Raw genomic sequence first — 13,081 nt, 5'->3', positions numbered from 1 at the left:
TGATTAGTCATTTACAAAAGAAAATAGGAATTATTTACAAAAAAAAAAAGAATATCGACGGGATCGAACCCCAACCGTCGGCGTGCTAGCCAAGCACGTTGCCATTAGATAACGCGCTAATTATAAAAATATAGCTTCATTAGTAGTATATTTTCAACATATGGAATAATTTTTTTTAGTTTCCAGCCTAATGATAATTAAAAACGTTTGTATAGGGGTTTCGATAATCAATGACTCTTGAAATATCTATATGTAATAATAAAAAAAGAGAATCCAAGAGACTCATAATTGATTTTAAATATATTGTTAACGTTATTGTTAAATGGATTGTTATATTCATTACGAAACCATGTGCAAAATTTCAGAGAGCGAGGAATTATTAATTTAAATTGAAATAATGTATAAAATAATTATTCTAGTCATCAGCTGGAATAGAAAAAGGGCGGGTGAGAAGGGGACGAGAGATGGCGGAATAGAAAAGATTTTATTTATTTCAAATAACCATTAAGATGTTTATTGTATGTTCGTTACACTTCTGCAATAAATAATTGAGACTACAATCAACTAACAATGAATCAAAGGAAAAAAATAGATTATCAACGAATATGATTTTTCACTTGATTACTTTTTATCACTTTGTTTTAATATTTGTGGGTACACGATACGCGTCTACAAAATGACATTCGACAGATTTTTGACAGCACCGAGAGTTGCGATAAAAATCTCCAACTCGTGGGCTTCAAAAGACCGTCAAACATGTGAATAAAACATAAAAAATTAAAAAATCTACAAAATAAATAAATAAATACTTGGATGAAGGGGTGGGACAATTGTTCGGCGATTATCTCGGATTTAACTGACTGAAGTATCACATTTGACAGTTAATTCGTCATACTCATTTACTAGCCAAGCGTCTGGATGATATATTAATCCGAGTAATGGTTTAACTCAAAATGAGGAATGAATCATTGGGAATTAATGGATGGTTTTGCCCTGAAGGAAAATGAGGAGGTAGAGTTCACTAGGATATTCACCTCTCCATTTAACGCGAAACAATTGGAAAGTTCACAAATTTGTTGTTTCCAAAGAAAAATTAAAATCATGAAATACTAGAGTTGCACAAGTTTACAAAATGTGACTTTTTTCAGAAATCAATAAAATCGTTGAGAGAAAATTACAGATTTTCATATCTGTTATCTTCTCTGATAATTACGTTTCACTATTTCCCTACCGAATAATCGATGAATTACACACGCACACATAATCATCTACGCCGAGCTTTAATCAATAATGATTCGAGTACGAAAATTGTTATTGAACAGTTGATACGTTTCTTTACACGAGAGAGAAAGAGAGAAGTTAAAAAAATGATATGAAATGTTTTAAGCATCGGTGATGTGCTTAATCTGGATGCTCTGAATAGTTTCCTCTATTTGTCTGCCGGAGTCGACGGAGTTTTTCTCCTTCTCGAGACTGGAGATTATATAGACAGGGTTTTCGCTGCTGGCTAATGATTCTTCATGATTAGCTGATGTTTGCGGGGTGCAGTATCTAGTTTTCACCTGTGGAAAAAGCAGAGTTTCATTGTCTGTAACGAATTTTCTCAATTTTAAATGATTTTCGCGGCCCTACAGATCGTCAAGTTAGTTTCATTGAACATTCATAGCATTAACTAATTTTCTGCGTACACTGTACAGATCAAATTCATTCTTTTAAATTTAAATTTTAATTGTAATTAATTTTTTGGATGGGAAAAAGATCGTTCCGCTTGACTCCACTGTAAATTCTATTCAAATTTTGGATAAATCTTTTGGATCATTGAAGATGATCTGAACTTCAATGTCCATCAAGCCCACCTTATTCCTATAAATTCCACCAAGTGCAGCGATACTCCCAACAATAAAAACAGCTGCAACTCCAAAAACAACCGTAGTAGCTCCAAATACCGCGAGTTTAGCTTGGCCGACCTCTTTCTGCTTGAGGGCCATCACATTGTCCTCCCTCGCTCCTGATTTAACAACAGGCCTGTGAACAAATCGGGATGTAGTGGCATCAGCGGTTGTCCCCAGAACAGCAAGACTCCTGTTCCTGGTGAGTTCTTCAAGATGAAAAGCCACATCAATTTTATTCCTTCCGGTGATTTCAAATCCAACGATAGCCGAATCCAAATCAAGTTCCACAGCGATTCCATCCCTCACCTCAGCCCCGAGATCACTGAGTAAATCACTGACAGCAACAGTGAACTGACTGCCATCATCACTTACAAAATGGCCAGGAAACCTCAGAGTCACCTCGACAGCTTCAACAGGAGTTACCTGACAAATTATGGAGTCCCTGTAGAAGGGTTCAGAGTCAATGACCTGATTGCCAGCTTCATCAACACACCAGCACGTCTCCCCAGCGCACTGGGTTGGTTCGAATTGTCCCTCTTGATCACAAGTTGTTGGCACATGTCCCCTCTCCCTCATGGCTTCACACCTTGTGGTGAAGATCCTCCTAATAGCACGCTCCACATTATTCATGTAAACCTTGAACTCAGGATCAATCCAGCTGTCGATCTCAACGGTCTCAGCCCCCTCGAAGGGCCCTCTCCCCTTCCTCGCCTGTCTGAAATTACATTTTGGCTCCTTTCCTCTGACCAAAGAGCCCTTCAACGCAATTCCTTTTTTATCAACACACCAACACACCCCCACATGGTCTAGACACTGTACAGGCTCCCAAGCCCCTGTATCAGGATTACACCTTGGTAGAAACGATGACTGTTTAATTCTCAGTGAGTTCCTGACATTTCTTTCCCTCTGGAGTTCACAAGGTGTCAGGACAGGGCAGACGTCATCACAAACGAGTTTACTGGAGAAGTCATTGTGGCCAAGAGAGCAACCAGACTTGGGTCTGCACTCGTTCTTCTCAGGATCAAAAAACCATCTTTGAGTGTCATTGAAGGACAGAGACAGAGTTGCCTGTCCAGCGCAGTCGATGAATTTGGGTGGTTCAAAGCATACGTCCCGTGGTTTGGGACAACAAAGTGCATATTCATCGAGTGGTGAGAGCTCACATTTGTGGGTGGATGGGCAGTGATGGCCGTGAGGTCCGCAAATGGCAGGTGTTCCCTCCTGGGTGATTAGGGGTGCCCCATTGGGACAGGGGTTTTCCTTCTTGGGTAGGCAAACAGGAACAGGTGGACAGGGAGGTGCGCTGCATGCCACCTCGACCATTCTGCATGCCTCATTGGGTGCCCTGCAGCTGACCAATCTGCATGGGTCTCTGCAGCTGCATATGGGACAACCCGAGAGGTCGAGCTCTAAGCCCTCGGTGCAGTTCAGACTGCACTTTATGTCTGGACAGAGGAGCGGAGTGCTGCAAATTGGTGGAAGACCATTGGGAACGCGTGTTCCAGCAACCTCTCGCCCCTTCTCATCGACACACCAGCATGTGTCTAGGTGGCATTGAATAGCCTCGAATCTACCCTTGTCATCGCATTTTGGGATATAGAGCCTTCGAGCTGGCTCACCCGATTCCCTTGCTGCATGTTCAGCTAGTGTCCTCGCGTGCTGGCAGCCTGTTGCCACTACTGGTGTGACGCATTGAGTGCCACAGCCCGTTGAACAGCACTTTTCTGACTCCGAACACTCGTGGTCTGTGCTGCAGTGTACCTCGCAACTTGACGAACTCGGAATCAGATATGGACACTGGCCTGATTTTGTCAGGGGTAGGCAAGCCGGCACTTGTGGACAGCTGTGACCTTCTCCACAGTTTACATCGACCATTGTGCAGACTTCTCGGCTGTTGCATGTCACTTCTGCACATGGATCACGACAGACACATGTATCTGCACAGCCTGTTTCGTTCACCTCAAACCCATACAGACAGCTTGCAGGACAATTAGGGGACTCTCCCTCCCGGCAAGTTTCCGAGATTATAGCACGAATTTTGGTGCAGTTTTGAGATTGTGGGGTGACGTTGCGGAGAATTGGAACACCATGAGGATTGACACAGTGGCAAGTCGAATTGGAACATTGAAGAGGGCTGTAGGAACCGTCTGGGAGGCAATCGGGTGGGGGAAGGGCTAGGGTCATGCCTGAACGCGTGCCCTCCATGCGCTCTGCGAAATTTCGCAAATATTCGCACATTGTCAGAGGGCGTTGGGAAGTCGTGGCCGTAGGGTTGGAGCAACAGACGGAGGAGGAAGAGAATGGAATTTGAGTGCAGGTGTGGTGTTCCGGGCACTCGGAGCTTCCAGAGCAAAAGGTTACTGTGCCGTTCTCATCTGAGAGCGGACCCCCAATTGTGCAGGGATTTTTATATGTCTTTTTTGGTCGACAAGTCGGACGTGTCAGACACAGAAAATCCGGACATCCTGTCTCCCGGAAGAGGGTGCACTCCTCGCCGTCTGGACAAGTGTATCTGCGAAAGGGAAATTCTTTTACTACTTCTTTTTGACCATTTTTTTCTCTCTCTCCCTCCATCTCTTTCACAAATGTGGATGACACTTACCCCTGACAGGGATCATCGCACTCGCAGGTGTTGCATCCTCTGTCATCAGTCTTGAATCCATACTGACAGATCTGGGCACATTGTTGCAGAGGACAGGAGGCATCGAGGGCCCTAGCCCTGGGTTTCACCTCCTTGCAGGTGACATTTTCCGCAGGTCCCATAGTCCCAGATATTTTCTTACCATCGGTATCAACGCACCAGCAAACGAGACCGTTCCTCGAGCACTGGCGGGGCTCATATCCTCCATTATCTGTACACTGGGGTATGTATCCCCTTCCCTCTCTCTCGGAGATGCTGAGGAGTTCGGCGGACATTCGATTCTTCCTGCAGGAGCTCAAACCCGTGGCATATGAACAGACTCTACCACCGCAGTGATCGCTGGAGCAGCATTTCTGGGGACCTGGACAATCCAAGTCGTGCTGGCAGGGAGAGCTACAGTTAGCAGGCGCTTGAATCCTTGGACATGTCCCTGGACGCTCTAGTCGCAGACTCGATGGACAACAGACTCCGTATTCAGCATTTGGCTGGACCAGGCAACGATAAAGCGGTGGACAATTTGGTTTGCCTGGTGTGTCACCACAGAGGAAGGGTCTCGCCGAGTCTGTGATCTGTAGTGGCTCGCCCGCTGGACAAATTGTTCCCAATGATTTAGCCTTCCGACAACTAGGTATTGGAGGACAGGGGGGACGAGCACATGGTGCATTTATCAGTTCGCACGTCTGACCCGTTCCTGGACATGTCACTTGCTTGCATGGATCTCGGCATTCACACTTTGGACAGCCACTTATTTCGTCCATCTAGGGGAATATTCATGGATATCATCACGGGAGTGAACTGCATGTGGATTAAATTAACTCGGGGCTATTGATTTTGTGGGAGAATTTCGGTAGAGACTTTCTGGGACATTCGATTGGCGAGACCTGTGCATTATTAAGGGGGATTAATCTTCTCGGGAACGGAAGGAATTAGCCGGCTCGATTGATAATAGGTGATTAGCCGGGGACTTTTTTTTGGGGAATGGTTACCTAATTCTTTGACGAGGGGATTTAATTTTGTACACATCTATCTATAATCGTTTAGATAAATGAAATTATTTAGGGACTTCACTGGTATTTCGGGTTTTGGAAATCAAGTTTGAATTATTGGATTTTATATAAGTATATAAATGTAAGACGTTAGAGAATTTCAAAGTTTTGGTTTTGTATTTTAACTTGTCCCATTGAAATATCACCCCGACGAAATGTATTGAATCCCATCGAAGGCTCCACGTACCTCGAATCCCAGAGGACACAGCATACGACAAGAATGCGCCTGACAGCCTCTCGGATTGTCACAGTCGATGAAATCCCTAGCGGGTGCTCTTGTGCCGGAGACTTGGCTGCCAAACTCATCAACACACCAGCAATTTTTTTCATTGGCCTCGCACTGGATCCTCTCGAATTCGCCAGTGATATTGTTGCACTGCGGAACAAATTGTCCGGGTCCATGAGGAACAGCGGCTATGGCCAATTGCTCGCAGCCCGTTCGTTCCCCCAGGACACATCTGAGACCACAAACAGTCTCGCAGCATCTCTCTGATGGACTTGAGCACTCAAAATCACTGGAGCATGGAGGTGCACGGGCTGGACATGAGCTCAGCTCCGTCAGGACCGGACATCTACCTGCTGTCCTCGATATAGGATCTGAAATGATTTTTTTCATTTTTCGTAGTGAAGAAATTCTAGCAAATCATAACACTAGTTAGCTAGCCTAGCTATTTTGCGCGTGAGTTTTCAATACCAATGAATAAAAATCATTCGCACAGACACGAGTGAAAATTCACTTCATCCGTAATAAAATCTGTGAACTCGTGACAGAGCCAAACCCGTGGAATAATAATAATGTCCTTCAAGTTATTTCCAGATGTATCGAGATATTTCGAGTGAGAAGGCATTTCCATCAAGCAAAAAAGCAAATCGACAAGGCTATCTCGAATATGCCAGGGATGCAGTAGATGCCGACTCCGGAGCAACATTGTAGGAACAAATTCTCCGAGTAATTTCCTCGCAGTCTGAAAAATTCTAAGATAAGTTGAAAGAACCCTTTGTCCAGCGTCGGCTACTTCCTATCGATTTTTCCATGAATAGAGACATTCGAGTTTTCGACATTTCGTTTGAATAAAAATTGAAATGAGAGCGTGGCCCAGTGAAGATGCTAGGAAATCTTCATATGATCGCGAGACCTATATTTATTCATATAACTTGAATGCGGTACGGATATGCATCATCAATTATGTAACTTCAATTAATTCCACTCGACATGAAGCAAACAGCAATTTGAGAATAACGTGGGTAAGGAAAGAGTGTTATTACACAGTGATAGTAAGTGGGAGCTTCGCTCAGGTAAACGAAAACGTGTAAACGGTAAAGTGTGGCAGTAGGATACAAGGAACCGTTAACTGGACTCTGGCTTTATTTTTACGTTGCCCCACGCCTGTAATCGCTTCCCCGCACTCTCCATCTCCATCTCCATCTCCACCTCCATTTCCACCTCCATCTCCACCTCCATTTCCACCTTTACCTCCATATTTACCTCCACCTTTACCTCCACCTCCACCTAATTCCATTCACTACCTATTGATACCTCTTAATACCTATTGATATCTCTTGATGCCTCTTGATACCTATTGACACCTATTAATCGACGCCATTTTCGTATGGAACCCTTAAAACAATGACTTGGACAGTGTGATGGCGTCACGTCAATTCGTCTGAGACATACAGGCTCACGTGACTTTTCATTAGACTTTTTTCATTAGGAAAAAATGACAGCTGTTTAGATCCTCGTCATGCTGTCGCCAATCGTCTCACAAGCTTATCGATTAGCTTATCGATTGTATTCCGACGATTAGGAGTTTTCTGAATAAATTGCTCACAAGAAATTCAAATTTACCAGCTTGGCTCGATGAGAGGACCAGAATGAAGGGCACAATGGCAACCAACATTATCCGTGGTACACCATTGCGATCATGTCGACGCGAATTGTCTCGCATCCTCGGTTCATCCAATTGTAAGTTTATTCTCCTGGGATTATCAACTCCTCCACTCGCCTGAAATCACAAGAAATATTTCGAAAAATTAGAATTCTCACACGTTAATAAACAGCGCCTGTTTTCATATTCATCTGACTTTTCCTGAGTTTTGTTAATTAAAAAAACAGGGCGATACTGGCGAATCGCAGTGCATCAGGGCTTTAATAAGCTCCATGGCCTGTTGAGTGTCACTTAAGAATCTCCATTTCGAAACTTTTAATTATGAAAAGGGAGAAAGGAATTGTAAACAGAAGAATTAAGTAATTAATTTTCCGGGAAAAATTGAGATCAAAGGAAATTCATCACTTTCTTCAGTAAATTTGATGATTACGCGAACTTTATTAGTTTTCGTAATCATTAGAAAATTTATAATTCGATAATTATACATCATGAATAAATGATGAATGAGCATTCTACCTTTCGCAAATGGGATTGAAGTATTTCGTATACTTTGTCGATTGACTATCGACTTGTTAAGGTATAATTTCCTGATTGTCTTGGAATTGCAGATAAAAGTTAAATGGCGGTAAGGAAATTTTGGTGGAAAGACGGTGGAGAATTTCGCTCGATGAAATAACAACGGCAGGCCACAAAGGAAGGAAGGTAAACAGGAGATGTTTTTGTTGCACGCAAAGAACGCGGTTTGAAAGCTCCGAGGGAGGGTCTTAGGAATAAAAATAACATGGGCGTGTGTAATAAGCAGCAATAAAGTACAACAAAGAGTAAAAAAAGTCTCATCTCTTCCAATCCACCGAGTGTTTGAGTATTTCGAATATTTCCAAGCGCTCGAATTGTAATTAAATTCAGTTACTTTCTACTTTGTTGTTTTCCATACTCTTCACTCAGTTCCTGTTAACTCGGTAAACTCTTGAGTATCTTCAAAGGTGAAGTACCTCCCCTTATTCCCTAGGTCTACTAATTGATGTGAACTGTAAATATAAAAATTTATGGATTCTAATTGGTCACGAGAATTCGCCAGGAAAATTTAATTGCCCAAGTATTTCGGTGACTATTGAAGGCATTTGATATTTGAATACAAAGCTCAAAATAAATTTAGATTTTTGATTGGAACTCTCAGTATAATAATACAATGATTTTTTTAACCGCCGCACGGGTGCCGACCCTTGAGTTTAGGAAATGGAAAATTCTCCAATTGTGTTTCTTCGAATTGAAACCATATAGCCAATTTCTTGAGAAATTTTTATGTTCGTCCCCGTAACGGTTTAACGATATCGCCAGCAGCGTCGCCGTGTAAAAATAAAATATTGAAGGGAAAAAACGCGGGCTTGGCCCATATAAATTCAGAAGATAATTCCCTGCAAGTCAGACGTATTTTTCTGCCTCAACTACTACCCGGATGCAATGAAATTTTCAGTGAAAAGCCTTGCGGTGAGTACCGGCGAGAGCAGAGGAAATAAACGAAGGACCCATGTTCTCTGGAATATAGTTTGGTGGTCTCTTGACGCTGGGATCGATATATCTGAGCTTTTTATATTTCCACGGTTAAACCCAAGACCTCAAACTATTTTTTTCCTCCATTTCCCTTCTATTTTTAATTTAAAATTTAAAACTCAAGAACCTAGCAGTAAACGAGATTATTTTATGCCTTTCATTTGGGGATTAATTTTCAAATCATTTGCCTCATCAATGCAACATCGCGGAACAATCTCCATTTATACAAATTCACAATCATAATGTCATATTTATACAGAAATATTTTAATAAAACTTGTACGGATTTTCTAATGCTTTTTGAATGCAATTGACAAAAGTAATGTTTTTTTTCCAGTGAGAGGGAGATGGAATAAAAAGAAAAATGAAAAAAGGTGGAGCAAGGGATGAAGCAATGAACAGCAGAAAAGGTTGACGCAGTTGTGAGGCTGATAACCGCACCGGGTATTACTCTGACCAAAACGAAACAGGTATTTTGCAGATGTATGAGTGCGTTACAAACATTACACACATGGCAATCCGGCTTAACACCGGATGTAGGTCAACTCGTGCTCATCGTGTTCCTTCCGGGTCGTCTGATCAACCATCCCGCTGAACTCGTACTTTCTATTGTCGTTTTTCTCACACCAATTTTTAAAAATACTTCAATCAAAGCTACCGTTAATATACAGTTATACTTGAAATAACTATATTAATATTCTCACTTTAAATATACAAACATATTTTTTAGAAGATAGAAACGAATTGCTCAGAGAACCCTTTAGGTTTGTTAATAATTTTTTCCCGTGTGTGTGAATGAAAGAGAAAAACAGAGAAATAAATTATAGCGCCCAATTAAATTCACTTGTTCCAGACAAATTCGTTTGAGACAGGAATTTAAATAGAAATTTTATGGAGACATTTTAGACTTTTAGTTGTCGCGAGTTCATTCACTTGTCAGGAATGGATTTTTTCCTCAGTGTATGAACGTTTTCGCGGAGTAATGCACAGTTTAGTTTCTCTGGTTTAATCAAGGAATTAATCATGATATGAGTTAACGAGTTTTCCACTCGCAAAAGAGAGTTAATTAACTGAAACAATGAAACATATTCGTAGCATGTATGAGCTGGTATATGAATTTCAGGAAAATGCATTTAATTGCCAGAAAGTAATGCACTAGCTAATTTAGGGTAATTACCTAGGTGATGAATTAATGAAATTCAGAGGAGGGGGAGAGAATTCGAGTCTTGTGGGAATTTAAACAAATCAATTGAACAAATAATTGATTAGAAATTTGAAATGCACAGTGAAAAGTTAATGGAAAACGCCAACGGTATGGACTGATTCGGGAAGGAGTCAATAGCAGACAATAATTGTTTGATTTATCCCACCGCAGAGTAATTTATTAAGCCGAAACTCAGCAGAAGAAAATCAAATGACTTACTCCCCCAAAAGATCATCAATAATCCCCAGTAATTATCTGGAATACCTTCACCCACTTGCTGAGTTCACTGAAACTTTCATCGTAGTTTCTATAGCTTATTCAAACAGACAATCACGCCCGCTCGAATCAGGTACGTCACGTAGAAGATATAAGAAGGAAAGAAAACAGAGAATTGTTGAGACGTTTCCAGGATGTTATCCAGGATGAATACAAAGTACCAACACTCGACCACTTGGCACTGATTTTTACTCCCTTTGACCCAACGGAGGGTCGCGGAGAACAATCATTTGGCTTCAAAGACTCGAACAATTCTCAATCAGATTAAGAAGATACTGAGTCTCTCTCCACGCTACTTTTCCAAGTATCTGCTTTATATATATTGAATATTTCATTCTTTATAATTCAATTCTCTGGTAAGAGCCAAAGTTTTCATCTCTTTTTATCACTTTTATCTACTTCGTTCGAATTTATTCGGCTCGATTTAATTGGCAGCGTTTTAGTCATTTGCAAAATGAAAATTCAATATGACAGGCATCTGTAATCTCTACGTTCCCACCGAAATAAATTCAGTGGCGTTAATTGAGAATTCGATTGAAGCGGAGATGTGGAGACTCGAGAGCATTACCTCTATGACACATTTACACCAACTAAAAGAGTCTCGGCGCGTCATCGTAGAAAGTTCATGACGTATACCGGATTCAGCCAAATAATTTCCCCCTCGTCCCAATTCGTAACTCAAACAGATTTTTTTAAATCCCAGCGTGCAGGGTTGCCCAGTCAAACATCCTTTCATAATTTTTCAAACTTTTCAAGTTTTTTAAAGCTTCTTTGAAATGGAAAAAATGCGGTATGCATTTTGCACGCGCTAGTTCATTCGTATTCTCTCCGCAGTTAACCGGTGGAAAATATTTTCACCTCCGCCATCAACATTGCTGGTATTATTGACGCTCAACGGTACTAAATTAAACAAAAAAAAAACCTGAAAAGAGAGGTAATAGAAATGTAGGGAGTTTCAGGACAAATTGAGGTGTAATTTATTAATTTATTGAAGTGTAATAATAGAGGTAAATCAGTGGAGCCGGGGGAATAATTCATATTTGAGTTCATGATGTACGGTGAATTATTACTCAATTAATTCAGTTTCCAAGCTGATAATTGTGAATCGCTTGTATTTCAATTATCAAATTCACAATTATATTTATATTTATATTTATATTTATTGGTTCCTCACGGTCATTGCAACTGGTCAAAATAATTGGACCTATTGATATTTAATTAGGAAATTATTGGGACCATCTCTGCCACCTCTGCCACCTCTGCCAGTGGGTTCCCAAGCAATTATCCGCTAACCGAGAGATGATTTCTTTGAACAGAAATCCCCGAAAAATTCGGCCGTCTCCGCAAAGCGCGTGTAGCATCCGGCAAAATTGAATTAACCACCACAAAAGCAACAGTTACGTATCACACAAAAACCGCGGTAAAAATGTATTATATAAATTATAAATTAATTTCACCAAAAGAAAAAGTCGAGTTACACATTTCAATGAATTATTCATCCCCGAAGAGAAACCGATAAAAAAAACCTCTAAAAAATGCCCGCGAAATTGAGTGAAATTTTGATCTGGAATGGAATTGAATGGGCGTATAATGCTGGCAAAAAAGATAATATCCTGAGGACAAAGCAACTGTCAGAGAGGATATGAAACCAGGACAATGACACGTCAATACACCAGTTGGTGACATGCAGTAGCAATGTAAATTGATAAAACTTACCGGGAGGTGGTGTGTCAAAGCATAAGCCCGAGTGATGTACATGCGAGTGTGGCACTTGAAAAATGATGTTAAAAAAAAAAAAGAGAAGAAATGTTGGTGTGAAACCGATGGAGAAACAGTTGGTGGGTGGTTTTTGGATGGGCGTCGTGGAATGGACTGAGGCAGCTGGAGGCAGCGTGGAATCGTGGAGGCATGGTTGGCTCGACCCAGAGGAGCGGCGGCGCGTCACAGAGAGGGAGAGATAGAGACAGGGAGAGAAAGAGAGAGAGATGTCATGTATTTCCCCTGGTACCTTTCTACACACACGAACTACCTGTACTCGAGTTCTTAACTATGACCCCCTTCTCTTCAATTCAAAATCCAATGCTCCGGATGGGCCATCACCAGCTGTACAACAAATAAACCTACATGAGTTTCAATGGCCAGCGAATCCATGATTATACTCCTAGATCGAATATCAATGCAGGCTAAACACTAGAGGAATTATAAATTATATTTTTCTACAGAGATTTCATTTTTATTTGATCTTTTTTGTATTGAGGCTTTCAGCTCATTTATAATTGCTCCGAGCAATTATAAATTATTAAATTATATTACATGGAACAAGTAATGAATTAATAGAACTTTGAAATGGTTTAAAGATATAAATTACGAATGAAGCAAGCGGAGAAGGTGTAAAACATAAAATGTAACACCCAAGAAGATATAATTATTGTTATCATTATTACTTTAGAACAAGTTGACACTTTTTTGAAGAATCTTCCGTTCATATCGAAATATAGATATGAAAGTATATATTTTTTTAGATAACTGATGAAGGATTTATAATAAAAAAAATTGACTACCCTGTAAAAAGTCTTGATGTTCCAT

At 40.9% G+C, this 13,081-nt stretch overlaps 1 protein-coding gene and 1 long non-coding RNA gene across 2 annotated transcripts; one reads left to right on the top strand and one right to left on the bottom strand.

Annotated features, from left to right (window-relative positions):
- Positions 1–487: 487 nt before the first annotated feature.
- On the bottom strand, positions 488–12,352 carry LOC105268119 (kielin/chordin-like protein). Its single transcript, XM_011307411.1, has 6 exons — positions 12,212–12,352; positions 7,426–7,582; positions 5,767–6,176; positions 4,495–5,291; positions 1,857–4,404; positions 488–1,562 (listed from the first exon to the last, which is right to left on the bottom strand). The coding sequence occupies exons 1-6, from the start codon at positions 12,251–12,253 to the stop codon at positions 1,383–1,385; spliced, it is 4,134 nt and encodes a 1,377-aa protein (XP_011305713.1). The 5' UTR covers positions 12,254–12,352; the 3' UTR covers positions 488–1,382.
- On the top strand, positions 7,302–9,514 carry LOC105268118 (uncharacterized). Its single transcript, XR_892304.1, has 3 exons — positions 7,302–7,542; positions 8,074–8,167; positions 9,353–9,514. It is a non-coding gene; the product is annotated as an uncharacterized lncRNA (long non-coding RNA).
- Positions 12,353–13,081: the final 729 nt, after the last annotated feature.

Source organism: Fopius arisanus, unplaced genomic scaffold, assembly GCF_000806365.1.
Source record: "Fopius arisanus strain USDA-PBARC FA_bdor unplaced genomic scaffold, ASM80636v1 scaffold00053, whole genome shotgun sequence".
NCBI classification, from domain to species: Eukaryota; Metazoa; Arthropoda; class Insecta; order Hymenoptera; family Braconidae; genus Fopius; species Fopius arisanus.
The sequence above is the reverse complement of the archived record's forward strand: the minus strand, read 5'-3'. Positions and strand labels throughout refer to the sequence as shown.